At 33.7% G+C, this 12,791-nt stretch overlaps 2 protein-coding genes across 2 annotated transcripts; one reads left to right on the top strand and one right to left on the bottom strand.

The window, feature by feature from the left end:
- The first annotated feature begins 2,519 nt into the window (after nt 1-2,519).
- LOC143562978 (acetyl-coenzyme A synthetase, chloroplastic/glyoxysomal-like) lies at nt 2,520-9,335 on the top strand. The gene is made up of 18 exons (XM_077050634.1): nt 2,520-2,852; nt 3,798-3,941; nt 4,032-4,187; nt 4,266-4,388; nt 4,471-4,639; nt 4,755-4,837; nt 5,327-5,428; nt 6,103-6,191; nt 6,271-6,361; nt 6,447-6,560; nt 6,665-6,741; nt 6,835-6,913; nt 6,998-7,066; nt 7,137-7,312; nt 7,939-7,995; nt 8,077-8,167; nt 8,246-8,344; nt 8,981-9,335. Exons 1-18 carry the CDS (start codon nt 2,541-2,543, stop codon nt 9,164-9,166), a joined length of 2,217 nt encoding a protein of 738 aa, XP_076906749.1. The 5' UTR covers nt 2,520-2,540; the 3' UTR covers nt 9,167-9,335.
- A 651-nt stretch (nt 9,336-9,986) lies between these two features.
- Nucleotides 9,987-12,181, bottom strand: LOC143562961 (large ribosomal subunit protein uL1z). Its single transcript, XM_077050619.1, has 5 exons — nt 12,131-12,181; nt 11,896-11,933; nt 11,205-11,425; nt 10,278-10,649; nt 9,987-10,195 (listed from the first exon to the last, which is right to left on the bottom strand). The coding sequence occupies exons 3-5, from the start codon at nt 11,373-11,375 to the stop codon at nt 10,142-10,144; spliced, it is 597 nt and encodes a 198-aa protein (XP_076906734.1). The 5' UTR covers nt 11,376-11,425; nt 11,896-11,933; nt 12,131-12,181; the 3' UTR covers nt 9,987-10,141.
- Between the last annotated feature and the right edge of the window lie 610 nt (nt 12,182-12,791).

The raw sequence follows: 12,791 nt of genomic DNA, 5'->3' as shown, positions 1-12,791 counted from the left end.
AGGATAGTAGAGATGGCATTAAATGAACATTAATAAATATAAAAATTTAAGCAATTAGGACATGTATAATTTTGTTTGTTAACGTTGTTAATGTCTTAACATTTAAAACTGTATTGTGATTCAAGTGGACTCGTTTTGTCATTTGTGTTCATTTTAGGAATTTATGCATATGAGTAATATGTGTTGATTTGGTAACATTTTATATGCAATTAATTACTCCCACTCAAATGAAACCGTTATATAACTAATGTCATTATAATTATTTTTGTTGCTTTATCCATATATCCCAATTAACAAAGTTGATTTTATTATTTATAACTAAAGTTATAAAAAGTTCAGAAAGAAAAAAATTGTTTCTGTTTTTAAAGTCATCTGTTAGATAAATAATTTAATTAAATGATTTAAATTTGATTTTAACACTTTTTATCTTTGTAACTCAAATATTAACTTTCTAAAAATTACCTATAACGGAATAACAGGTAAACGCATTTATTAAACATATCATGTTTGGATTGAATCATTTTCTAATTTGACACGTTTAGAAAATATGTTGAGCAAGAAATCATCGCTCCTATCCTGGTACCACTCAAAAGTCAAATATAAAAAAGAAGTTCCAAATCTACAGTAGAAAACAAAATATTTATTAAAAAATGTATTTCAACATTCATTTTTCCTTTCATTCATTTGTAACGGTTTATTATAGGGAATTATGGTCTTCCATACCTGCATATCAAATATCTCCTTTTGACTGAACAAATTCGTCCATTTATTTCCAATTATTATTATTATTATTATTATTATTATTATTATTATATATACAACCAGGAAATGGATGAATGGAGACTCAATTCCCTGCCAAAACAGGACCCTCGTTTTTTTATGCATAAGGTAAATTATTTATTTGTTTATGTATTTTGAACTGCTAATTTGAATTAGTGATGAGCTAGTCACTAGCCAAGGCTGGCTATAATGCAGCGCCAGGTAGTCGATCGATTCTAGCTTGACACCCCGATAGGTTTGATATTTTTTAATATATATATTCAAAAAAAATATGAATTCTTAAATCTTAATGTTTAAATCAAATTACTCAACTAATTTAAAGCAAAAATTTTTTCACCTTTAGCCCAAAAGATTCACGATTCTTGTAGACGGTCATGTAATTAGCCCACTTGTTCATCTTATTTCCTCGAGTATTAGAGACCACCCTCAGGAGAAAACCCATCACATTAAAAAAAGTAAATGGGAATTTCTCAAAATAGCCCCTTAATAAAGAGAGATTCCAAGTTTAACCCCTCAAATTCGAAAATTCAAACTTTGCCCCTCTTCTGTCGCACCACCGACGATGTGTTAGGCTGTCCCGCCGATGGGTTAACAAACCAATCACCGCCATACGCGCGGCCGAAAACAAATCGTCCTTGATGTGCTAAACACCTTATCTACTCGTCCCCGACGTGTTAATTAAACACCTTAACTCCTTGTCCCGCGTGTTAAACACCTTATCTACTCGTCCTCGACGTGTTAATTAAACACCTTAACTCCTTGTCCCGGGCGTGTTAAACACCTTATCTCCTTGTTCCCGATATGTTATGGCCGTTCAATATCTCATTGTCAACGCTTGGCCATTACACGTCGTGGACGATGAGATAAGGTGTTTAACACATCAGGGCGATGTGTTTCCGGCCACACGTCTTGTTGTGATTAATTGGTTTGTTAACTCATCAGCTAGAAACAACCTAACGTATTATCGCTAATGTGATAAAAATAATAACAAAGCTAGAAATGCAAAGTTGGGCGATAAACTTGAAATCTTTTTCTATTAACGGGACTATTTTGAAAATTTTCCCTACAAAAAGAACCCAATTTTATTATTATTTGTCGAAGCACGAGATGAATCTGACCTGATCCATGACGATGTTTCCACGGATTTCGAGATGAACGAACCACGTCTAGATCTTCTTCTCCGGCTGGTTAGGATCTGCAATGACTTTTTGGGTGTGTGGAGGTGACCGCTAAGAAATCTCCAGGATCTCTTGTTCACAGACACAAAAATATGGTGGTGGCTCTTATTGAGAAATGACCAACCCCTAATAAGGAGGTGGAGACCTCCTTATATAGGGAGCCTCATGGCCACCATCATGGTACCCTAACGGGCCTAGCCCAGTTAGAGTTACCTCCACAAAACCCCCTCAGCCCAATAACATTGTATTAGTCCATATAATAAAATAAGCCAAACATAATAAATTTAGGATCGTAAAACCGGGTTTAGTACCATACCCCTACATTATTATTATTATTATTGTTATTATCATAATAATAATAATAATAATAATAATAATAAATAGTAGTAGTAAATCTAATAAAGAAAGCGAAACCGAAGACGACAAGAACCAGAGGCACAAGACTACTTGTTTTATATCTCTGTGTTAAGATTATTAGATTAAAACAATGAGATTGCTATAAATGCAACCCATACCATTCCATTCCATTCCATTCCATTCTATTCATCATCATCAAAAATTGCTTTTGCTACTGTCAAATTAATGGCGGCTAACCCATGCGTCACTTATTATTATTATTATTATTGTCATTTCACAGTTGGGCAGTCACCAAAGCTTTATAAAACCACCCATCCGTTTCCTCTTATCAATAACAGAGCTTCAACTTCTCTACAGTCTAAATCAATCGGTGATAAATTACGGCTGCCCGTGACCATGACCAACCACCGCTTACGTCATCAACCCACTCGTCCGTCAGCCGTGGTCATCGGCGATGCGGTGGCGTCCGATGAGGATGACGTTATCTACCCAGATCAAGAGTTTGCTGACCAGGCTCATGTTCCTAATTTCCAAAAGGTTGGTTTATTATTATTATTATTATTATTATTATTATTATTATTATTATTATTATTATTATTATTATCGAAACCGAAACTGTATTTTAATAATCCAAACTATTATCTGTTTGAACTGACACTTGTGGTGTTATAACTTTTTGTGTTTTTTATATTTTTATATAATTACAATTGATTAATGGGAAAACATGCAAGTGAAATCGAGTGTAAGTGTATGATGATTATGCTAGTGGGATTGCCCGTGGTAAGAAAAAAGAAAGTCGTGAGTATCATTGGTCAAATTGTTAGTATGGGTTATGGACTTATGGTTGGCTAAGCCATAGTTTGGATTATTAAAATATTATTTCCAAAAGGACAGTTAGTTAAGGTTTATTATTATTATTATTATTATTATTATTATTATTATTATATGTTATTATGGAGAAACTGGATTTTAATAATCAAAACTATCACCTGTTGGTCGGTAATAATAATAATCTGGACTTACACTTTGACCAATAATCCTCACTTTCACTTTTGTTGTCAAAAACTCGATTTCGCTAGCGTATGTTTCTCCGTTTCTTTCGAGATTATTATTGTGACAGAAATCGAGTGACAGTCAAGTATAAATCTATGTTGATTTTGCTACCGGGACTGCTCTTGGGGTAGTCTTGGCAACAAAAAAAAATGAAAGTTAAGATCGTCATTGGTCAAACTGTAAGTATAGAATAGTATCGGCCAATAGGCGTTACGATGATTAAAAATCCAATTTTCCTATTATTATTGTTGAATGATATTATTCGATTATTTTTATTATTATTATTATTATTATTTATTATCTTTAGTTGTAGTTGTTCGTGTTGCATCTATATCTATAGTTGATTAATAATACATAATGCATGTCCTTCTGTTCATATAAAAAGAGAAACATAATACCTTATGTGGTTTTCATTATTCTTGGTTTTAGTATCTGGAGATGTATAAGAGGTCAATCGAAGATCCGGCCGGATTTTGGTCGGAAATGGCTGCGGGATTTTACTGGAAGAAGAAATGGGATCAACAGGTCAACTCTGAGAATCTTGATATTACAAAAGGGAATATCAATATAGAGGTAATCAATAACTAATTGTAAATATTTTTTACCTGTGAACTTACATATAAAATATTTAACAAACTTGTGTGTGTTTTAAATTTGATGCAGTGGTTCAAAGGTGGCATTACCAATATCTGTTACAACTGTTTGGATAGAAACATAGAATCCGGAAACGGTGAAAAGATTGCAGTTTATTGGGAAGGAAATGATACCGGTTTCGATGATTCTTTGACTTATAATCAGTTGTTAGATAGAGTTTGTCAGGTTCATACTTTTAACTTTTGAATTTTTTTTCCTTTTTTCTGATTTTTATTAAAATTGTTTGATTTTATATGAATTTAGCTTGCAAATTACTTGAAAGAAAATGGAGTTAAAAAGGGTGATTCCGTGATTATTTACTTACCTATGCTCATGGAACTGCCTATATCCATGCTCGCGTGTGCTCGTATTGGAGCTGTTCATTCGGTATTACTTTTTAATTATTAAATTATAAATTATTAGTACCATCTTCATTTCGTGACTATTTTTATACCACTTTGGATATCAGGTGGTTTTTGCTGGATTCTCTGCAGACTCTCTTGAACAAAGGATTATTGACTGCAAGCCGAAGCTTGTGATCACTTGTAACGCGGTTAAGCGAGGCAAGAAAGCCATCAATCTCAAGGATATTGTTGACTCTGCACTCTCGAAAGCATCCCAAAGTGGAATCCATGTTGGTAAGATATTTACATTTTCTTATGTTAAAAGTTAAAACATATCTAATACGTGTTATCAGTCATTGTTATCGGTTATTTTTTGTTTGAAACTTATTGTTTACTTGCTCACAAACAGGTTTATGTTTGACTTATGCGAATGAATCAGCCATGAAACGGGAAGATACTAAATGGCTAAAAGAAAGAGATGTTTGGTGGCAGGTATCTTAAATTCTTTTGTTATACCTTTAATCAGTGTTGTAAAAGTCGGATTCCAAGGTCCTCGGACATCAACCTTGCCGCCTTTTCCCAACTCGGTCACCATTACTCGTCAAGGTCCAACTCAGTCAAAAGTCGGAGTACTCGGGATTACTCGGCCTCCAAGGTCAACCCGACCACAATTTTTTTTATTATTTTATTATTTTTTTTGTTATTCTTTTTAGTAAAAAATTAAAAATAACAACAAAACATGAATTTTTTGAATTATGTTTTTTTTTTCATATGAATATTTTGACGTGAATTATGTTTATCTTAACATATATATAATATCCAATAATTAATTTATCTAATATTTATCATGTCCGAGTACAAGCCGAGTACTCCCTACAAGGGGGTCGACCTCCTAGCGAGTAACATTGCCTTTAATTGCCACATCAGCATCGTTTTTTTTTAACTTTTCATATTATGTATTTGATTTTATAAAATTTTCAGGATGTTGTTCCAAAATGTTCTACTAAATGTGATGTGGAGTGGGTTGATGGTGAGGATCCACTTTTTCTTCTCTATACAAGTGGAAGCACGGGAAAACCTAAGGTAATTATTTTTTATTTGACCCGTTGAGACAATACTAGGGGTGTAAACGAGCCGAGCGGAGCCCAAGCTTGGCTCGTTATTGATTTATGAGGGTTCAAGCTCTAGCTTGGCTCGTTTCGGACTCTTTTTCTAAAGCTCGACAGCTCGTGAGTTGTTTTTTCAAACTCGGGCTCGGCTCTTTTATTTTTTATTAATTAATTAATGTATGTTTTATTATTATTATTATTATTATTATTATTATTATTATTATTATTATATATTTTGAGGAAAACCTTAAACGAGCCTAAGCTCAGCTCGAGCTTGTTTAGTAGCTTAAACGACCCAAAGCTCGGCTTGAGCTCGGCTGTGAAGCGTTAAGTTAATACATAGAATTCCAAAAGAGAGAAAAAAATAAAAAAATACACAAGGTTCGTTAACGCTAGACGAGCCTAAACGAGCTTCACATACAAGGCTTGACTTGACTGCTTGAGCTTGATAACTAAACGAGCTTCGTTTGAGGCTAAGGCTCAGCCCATTTCGAGTTTTTTTATCGATCCAAGCTCGAGTAGCTCGCGAGCAGCTTGGCTCGTTTGCACCCTAGATAACACACAACCCAAATCGACCTATTCGTAAATAAAGATGTAGAAATTATATGTTTTGTGTTTTTTAACAAATCATGTTGGTCCATTTAATAGGGTGTTCTGCATACCACGGGAGGATACATGGTATACACTGCAGCGACATTCAAATATGCATTCGACTACAAACCGTCGGATGTATACTGGTAATTCTTGATTTCATACCATTTTTTAAATTTTTTTATACCAACTATCGGCTATATTTAAATACTTGTTTTTCTCTAGGTGCACAGCTGATTGTGGTTGGATTACCGGACACAGTTATGTTGCTTACGGACCTCTGCTTAATGGAGCAACAGTTGTACTTTATGAAGGGGTAAAGCCTTAGAACATGATACAATAATAATAATTATTAATATATAATAATATATTGTGATGTCATAAATGCGTGTTATCTGCAGGTTCCTAATTATCCAGATCCGGGAAGATGTTGGGATATTGTTGACAAGTACAAGGTGACAATATTCTACACGGCTCCTACATTGGTGCGGTCACTTATGCGCGATGGTGACGAGGCAAGGATTCTCTTCATTATTCATATTATGCTTTTTGAGCTGTACTTTATGCTTGCGTATTTGTACCCGTGCGATGTGCTCACGTAATTTTTTTTTATTTTCAGCATGTGACTTGTTATTCTCGTAAATCTTTACGAGTCCTCGGTAGCGTAGGCGAGCCGATCAATCCAAGTGCATGGAGGTTCTTTAATTATTTTATTATATATTTATATTTTTTAGTTAAAACAATATTCATTTATCGAGCTTTAATTTACTTTTCTTTATCGATATGCAGGTGGTTTTACAATGTAGTTGGAGATTCAAGGTGTCCGATATCAGATACTTGGTGGCAAACAGAGACTGGCGGTTTCATGGTATTTATACACAAAAAAATCATATATTTATTATATTCTTTACATGATTTATAAAAACTTTGCTTAACCATTCTCGCTTATTAGATCACTCCTTTGCCTGGTGCATGGCCTCAAAAACCTGGTTCTGCTACTTTTCCATTTTTCGGGGTTCAGGTATGTATCGAGCATATAATATTATTTTATAAATTTTTATACTTTTCCATCTAAATATAAATAAATGCAGCCAGCTATAGTGGATGACAAGGGAAAGGAACTGGAAGGCGAGTGCAGTGGCTATTTGTGTGTTAAAGCCTCGTGGCCCGGAGCATTCAGGACTCTTTTTGGGGATCATGAAAGATATGAAACAACTTATTTTAGCGCGATCCCTGGCTATTATTTCAGTGGTGATGGCTGCAGTAGGTAATATAATTTATTATTTTGTTATTATTTTAACTTTCAGTAGCTAAAGACTCTCAAACAAGGAACTAGGGTGTGCCTGGGTCGGTTTTGGGCTTAACCCGAACCAAAAAGCGAAAAATCGGCTTTTGGGTTTTTGAAAATCGTTTGGTTTCGGTTCTAGTCTTTACAATGGGTTCGGTTTGGTTTTGCCATTGGGCTGAAAAAAATATTGGCCCAAAATAATGATTAATAGACTTTTTTGTTAATTAATTATTAACAAAAACTTTGGGTTTTAACTTTTTTGTTAATTAATGATTAATAGATTATTACACATTTCGACCTAAAGTTTTTGAGCTACATAATTCATTAATTACTTACAAGTTAGTTAATACAAAATAAAAATTATAATTCATAAATTTCATTACAAAAGCCGGTTTTTTCTGGTTCGGTTATAAAAGTCTGTTTGGTTTGATCGGTTTTTTAGTACATGGAAAACCAAAATCTAACCGGAAATTTGGTTTCTGAAAAGACATAGAACCAAATCGTAATGGGTTGGATTCGGTTATTTCGGTTTCATGCACACCACTACAAAGAACCATTATGTTAAAAGCGCGTATTGGTAACATGTATTGCTTCGTTTGTTTCAGAGACAAGGATGGATATTATTGGCTCACTGGAAGAGTAGATGATGTAATTAATGTCAGGTAAGTTTACAAACTTAAATCATTAATATATCTTTAACCATCATATGAAATAGTTAGTTTACAATTTTGTAACATGAACAGTGGACACCGAATTGGCACTGCAGAAGTTGAATCGGCTCTAGTTTTACATCCTAAATGTGCTGAAGCTGCAGTTGTTGGTGTCGAGCATGAGGTACGTTATATGATAATAGATAAATAGAAACTTAATAAAATTATTTCAAGAGACTCATTGTTTGTTTTGTCATAACAGGTCAAAGGCCAGTGTATATATGCATTCGTGACACCAGTTGAGGGTGTCGAGTACAGCGATGAACTTAAAAAAAGCCTTGTTCTTTCTGTCCGAACCAATGTAAGTTTTTAACGACACGTATAAAAAGATTGAAACTTTTATAAGTCTCGAGTCGTATTTGGGGCTTCTTATAACAGGGTAAAGTTAAAATACAAAGGGAGATAAAAATGAGAAGTGTGAGAAGGATTTGTGACCACACAAAAAACCCCTTAAAAACAAATTCAAAAAATAAAAAAAAATCATAACTCGAAAAATTGAAAAAAATTAAAAAACTAAAAAAACTAAAATGTTTCTGCCATCATTCCCGTTAAAAAAATACGAAAAAAATAAAAAAAAAATTGACGAAAAGACACAATGCCGAGATCAAAGACACAATGACGAAAATGAACAAAAGACACAATTATAACTAAAAAAGACAATAGATCGCAAAATAACACAAAACACAATGATAAACAAAAAGACAACGACTTTCTACACTTACCATTGTGTTTTTTTTATGAGAACGAGAAATACAGTGAAAACATATTTGTGTTTTACTTTTTTGTTTTTTAATAAATTTTGAGTTATGGTTTTTTTTTTAAATTTTTTTAGGGAATTTTTTGTGTGGCTACAAATCATTCTCATCCTTCTCATTGTTGTTCTCCTTTGTAGAATAACTTGACCCCTTATAACATCATCCACTTTGGTTTTAATCAGATTGGAGCGTTTGCAGCGCCCGAAAAAATTCATTGGGCGCCGGGACTTCCAAAGACAAGAAGTGGAAAAATAATGAGAAGAATTTTGAGGAAAATTGCTTCAAGGCAGCTAGATGAGCTTGGGGATACAAGCACATTAGCAGATCCAAGTGTTGTTGACCAACTTATCGCGCTTGCTGACGTATAGATAGGGTACTACAACTGACAAATCATGTTGTCGGGTGCCGGTTTTATACAAAATAGTGAGTGGAAGTTTGAGATATTAAGGAAAACTTAAGTTACAGAAATGCTGTGTTCTTTCAAAGGATAAGTTTGGTTCATTATACATGGAATAAGATGTTATGTTAAAGATTTAGCAAATTGTTATCACTAATAATATATATTTTTGGCAAAAACTTGGTTATTTAAGAATTGTTATGACGAAAAAAAATACAATTTTTGATGCATTATGTACTTTTATGTATTTGCTTGGGAATTTTGTTGCGTGTTCTACTCTCTTCTCTCTCTTACGAAGACGGTACTTCTAAACAAGTGGAGGTCTATTGATGAACCTTTAGATAGGTATCGTTGGAGCAAGTGTTGCAACGTTTCATAAACAATTATGACAGTTGGATTTAAATGTTGTAGCATACATATTCAAATAAAGTCCGACTACCCAAAGTAGTCCGATGATACTTAAATCACCAGCATTGGATTCGCTTATTAGCCAGGGGGATTGATTGTGTTTTTCAAAGTTCAAATGTTGCTTATTAAACTAAATATTCGACAACTTTGTTAATAAATTGTAAACACGTTTTATAACCTCTGCAAGCAACCACATTCAAGAATCATTGAACTGTTTTACAAATTATGCATAATGACCTTCGATATACGTTTATTTTCAGAAATATACACAAATTTCTTGCCATAGGTTGGTTTCCAGAACGTCGCATAAAGATGAATCATGGTGTGAATACTTTTTTGACCGAACATTAAACTTCTCAAACTTTCGACGTTAACAACTAAACTAAACAAAATCAGAACATGATATAAAAATATCCAAAAATATAGTACCAAACAAAAATGTAAAAAGCCAAAAAAGATAATTATTCCCTGTTCATGGGAAATATGTCATCCGGTACTGACCTCAACATTAACCATAAACAAAAACATAACAAACTCCTTAAAAGATACGGACCGGCTTTCCCATTGTTGTCTTCAAGTACAAGCACCTCACCTGAATCCATTAAAAACATAACATAAGAAACACGAGCAAAAAAACATCAAAGCAATCGCTAAAAATGAAACCAACAACTCACGTTTTGCCAATTCTTCTTGAGCAAAGAAACCAAGAAATTGACACTCATTTGAACATTCTGAAAGATTTGCTTTTCCTCCATGCTGCAGTTCCCGACAGCAACTCCCATGCAGAGAACCTTCTTAAGCTGGAACTTAACCGTCGCTTTCGTCTCGTTGACTTTCGCCTCGAGGGACTCTTGGTGGGAAACAAGAGTCGGGAACTTGCCTGCTTTGTTTAGACCGGGACCCAACAAACGAGGAATCTGCTTGATAACAGACTCAGAAGCCAAGAAAGCTTGATGCTTTTTGGCAAGTTTCTTAACTAACTTCTTGTTCTTGTTCAGTTTCTTCAAAGACTCGACATCCATATACTCAAGACCGATCTTTTGTGCCTGTGGTTATGTAAACAAGATAATAAAATGTCTGTCGTAACTAGGGGTGCAAACAAGCCGAGCCGAGCCGAGCCGAGGCTCGAGCTTGGCTCGTTTCGGAGTTTTTCAAGCTCAAGCTCGGCTCCGGCTCGTTTAATATTCATTAATTAATTTTTATATATTTATAATTATATTTGCATATGTATTTTCATTATAACTTTATATATAAAATAATATGTTATTTAGTCATTTTTTTTTCATAAAATTATATATATATCAATTAATAATTATTAAATATATATGTATATGTTAATATATATATAACTATAAAAAAATATATAAATGACAGGGTTGCTTAGGCTCGCGAGCCGGCTCGAGCTCGATAAGTAAAGCTCGGGCTCGTTTATTAAGCGAGCTTTCTTTTGTGCTCAAGCTCGGGCTCGTTTAAGCTCGGCTCGATCGAGCTTTTTCACAAGCCAATCTCGAGTAGCTCGCGAGCAGCTCGGCTCGTTTGCACCCCTAGTCGTAACGCATATTCAAGATACCGTTTGCTCTCAGTGTAAAATGAACAATCACCTCTTCAACATGTTGAGCATCTCCAAGCATGCAAACCTTAAGCTTAGGGCGAGGAATGTGAGGCAATTTCACGGTTCCGCTGAACCGCTTATCCTTTTGTGGGTCGTAATTCTTCAAACCGATTTGGAGCTCGATGGTTTCAGTGAAGTTACGTTTCTTTTCTTTTTGCATCGGTAGTGATCGTAGTAATTGCCTCCCTAAGGGCTTCACTTTGAAGCTTACTGCAGAATTAAAAAACAGCGAGTTTGCGAGATAATTAGCAACATTAAGCGTAACATTTCTACAAAAAACAAGTCAATAACAAAAAACAGATCAACATATTGTCACTTGTGTTCAGCTATAAAAAAATTGCAAATTTAAAAAAAAAAACTAATATTAAAAAAATAATAATTGTTATGCTATCGGTCCCGAGCGCAAACCTTGTATGGGTAGAACGTTTACGCTCTCGTCAAACCGTGTAAAGCTTAGGCTCATTTAAGGTTTTTCTCAACATATAAAAACAATTCAAATGTATATAAAGTAACTATAGATAATAAACGAGTCGGGCCCGAGCCAAGCTTGAAAAGACAACTCACGAGCCAAGCACGAGCTCAACTAGTCAATATTTCATATACAATTGCCAGACATTATTTCATAATGCATTAAAATAATCTTCAAAAAAATAAATATAAAATTAATTATATAAACATACCTCATTTTCAGCAACTTTTCTTCTCTTCAACTTCAATCCTACAAAATAAATAAATAAATAAATAAATCTAAATTCATTCATAATTATATGATTGATAACAAGTTAAGAACAAGCTTGTTAATTAACAATAATCAACAAATACGTCATTATATACTATCAAGGTAAGAATAAGAGTATATGCAGCATACATATACATATGAATAAAATCAAATTAAAATGAAGAAGATGATGGTACCTCTGGTTAGGGTTTGAAACTGCCGATAAGATCAATAATAACAGCTGATAAAAATAATAGTAAATGAGGTTCAAACTTAAACCCTAGATGGAGATGTGAATGGGCCTTTTATTATTTGGGCTTTAAACTAGCCCATTATTGTTTTTCTTTTGTTAAATGAAGTAGTAAGTGGGCCGTGAGGATATCAAACACAATGGCCCAAAATTGAGTTGAGGATATGAAAAGCTATGTTGCACGGGAACGGGAACGGGAACGGGAAACGGCGAAACTTAAAAAATCAAGAAACGGGTACGGCACGGGTACGACAAAAATAAAATAAAAAATACAAATATATTAACCATAGATAATTAATTATCAATAAAAAATAAATAAATATATAATTTTTATCTATATATAATGTCAATTTTAAACACTCTATGTATAAAATTATAATTTGAGGACCAAATATAAAGTAGTCTATATAGAGAGGGTTAAATGTTAAAATGCATAATCTAATTTAATATTTTTTATGTAAACTTAACAAGTTTGAGAGAGTAAATGCAAACAAGGAAAATATCAAGGGTTTAAATTTTAAAAACTAAACTTATTTAACCCTAACAAAAACAAACACAATATCAATCAGCCGCCACTTTCTTTTCTTCCTTCTTCATCATGGCTTTTC

This window comes from Bidens hawaiensis, unplaced genomic scaffold, assembly GCF_021521415.1.
Source record: "Bidens hawaiensis isolate Kalapana, Puna unplaced genomic scaffold, B.hawaiensis_p1.1 tig00021185_1, whole genome shotgun sequence".
Taxonomy (NCBI): domain Eukaryota; kingdom Viridiplantae; phylum Streptophyta; class Magnoliopsida; order Asterales; family Asteraceae; genus Bidens; species Bidens hawaiensis.
Note: the sequence above shows the minus strand (reverse complement) of the source record. Positions and strands in the feature narration are given on the sequence as shown.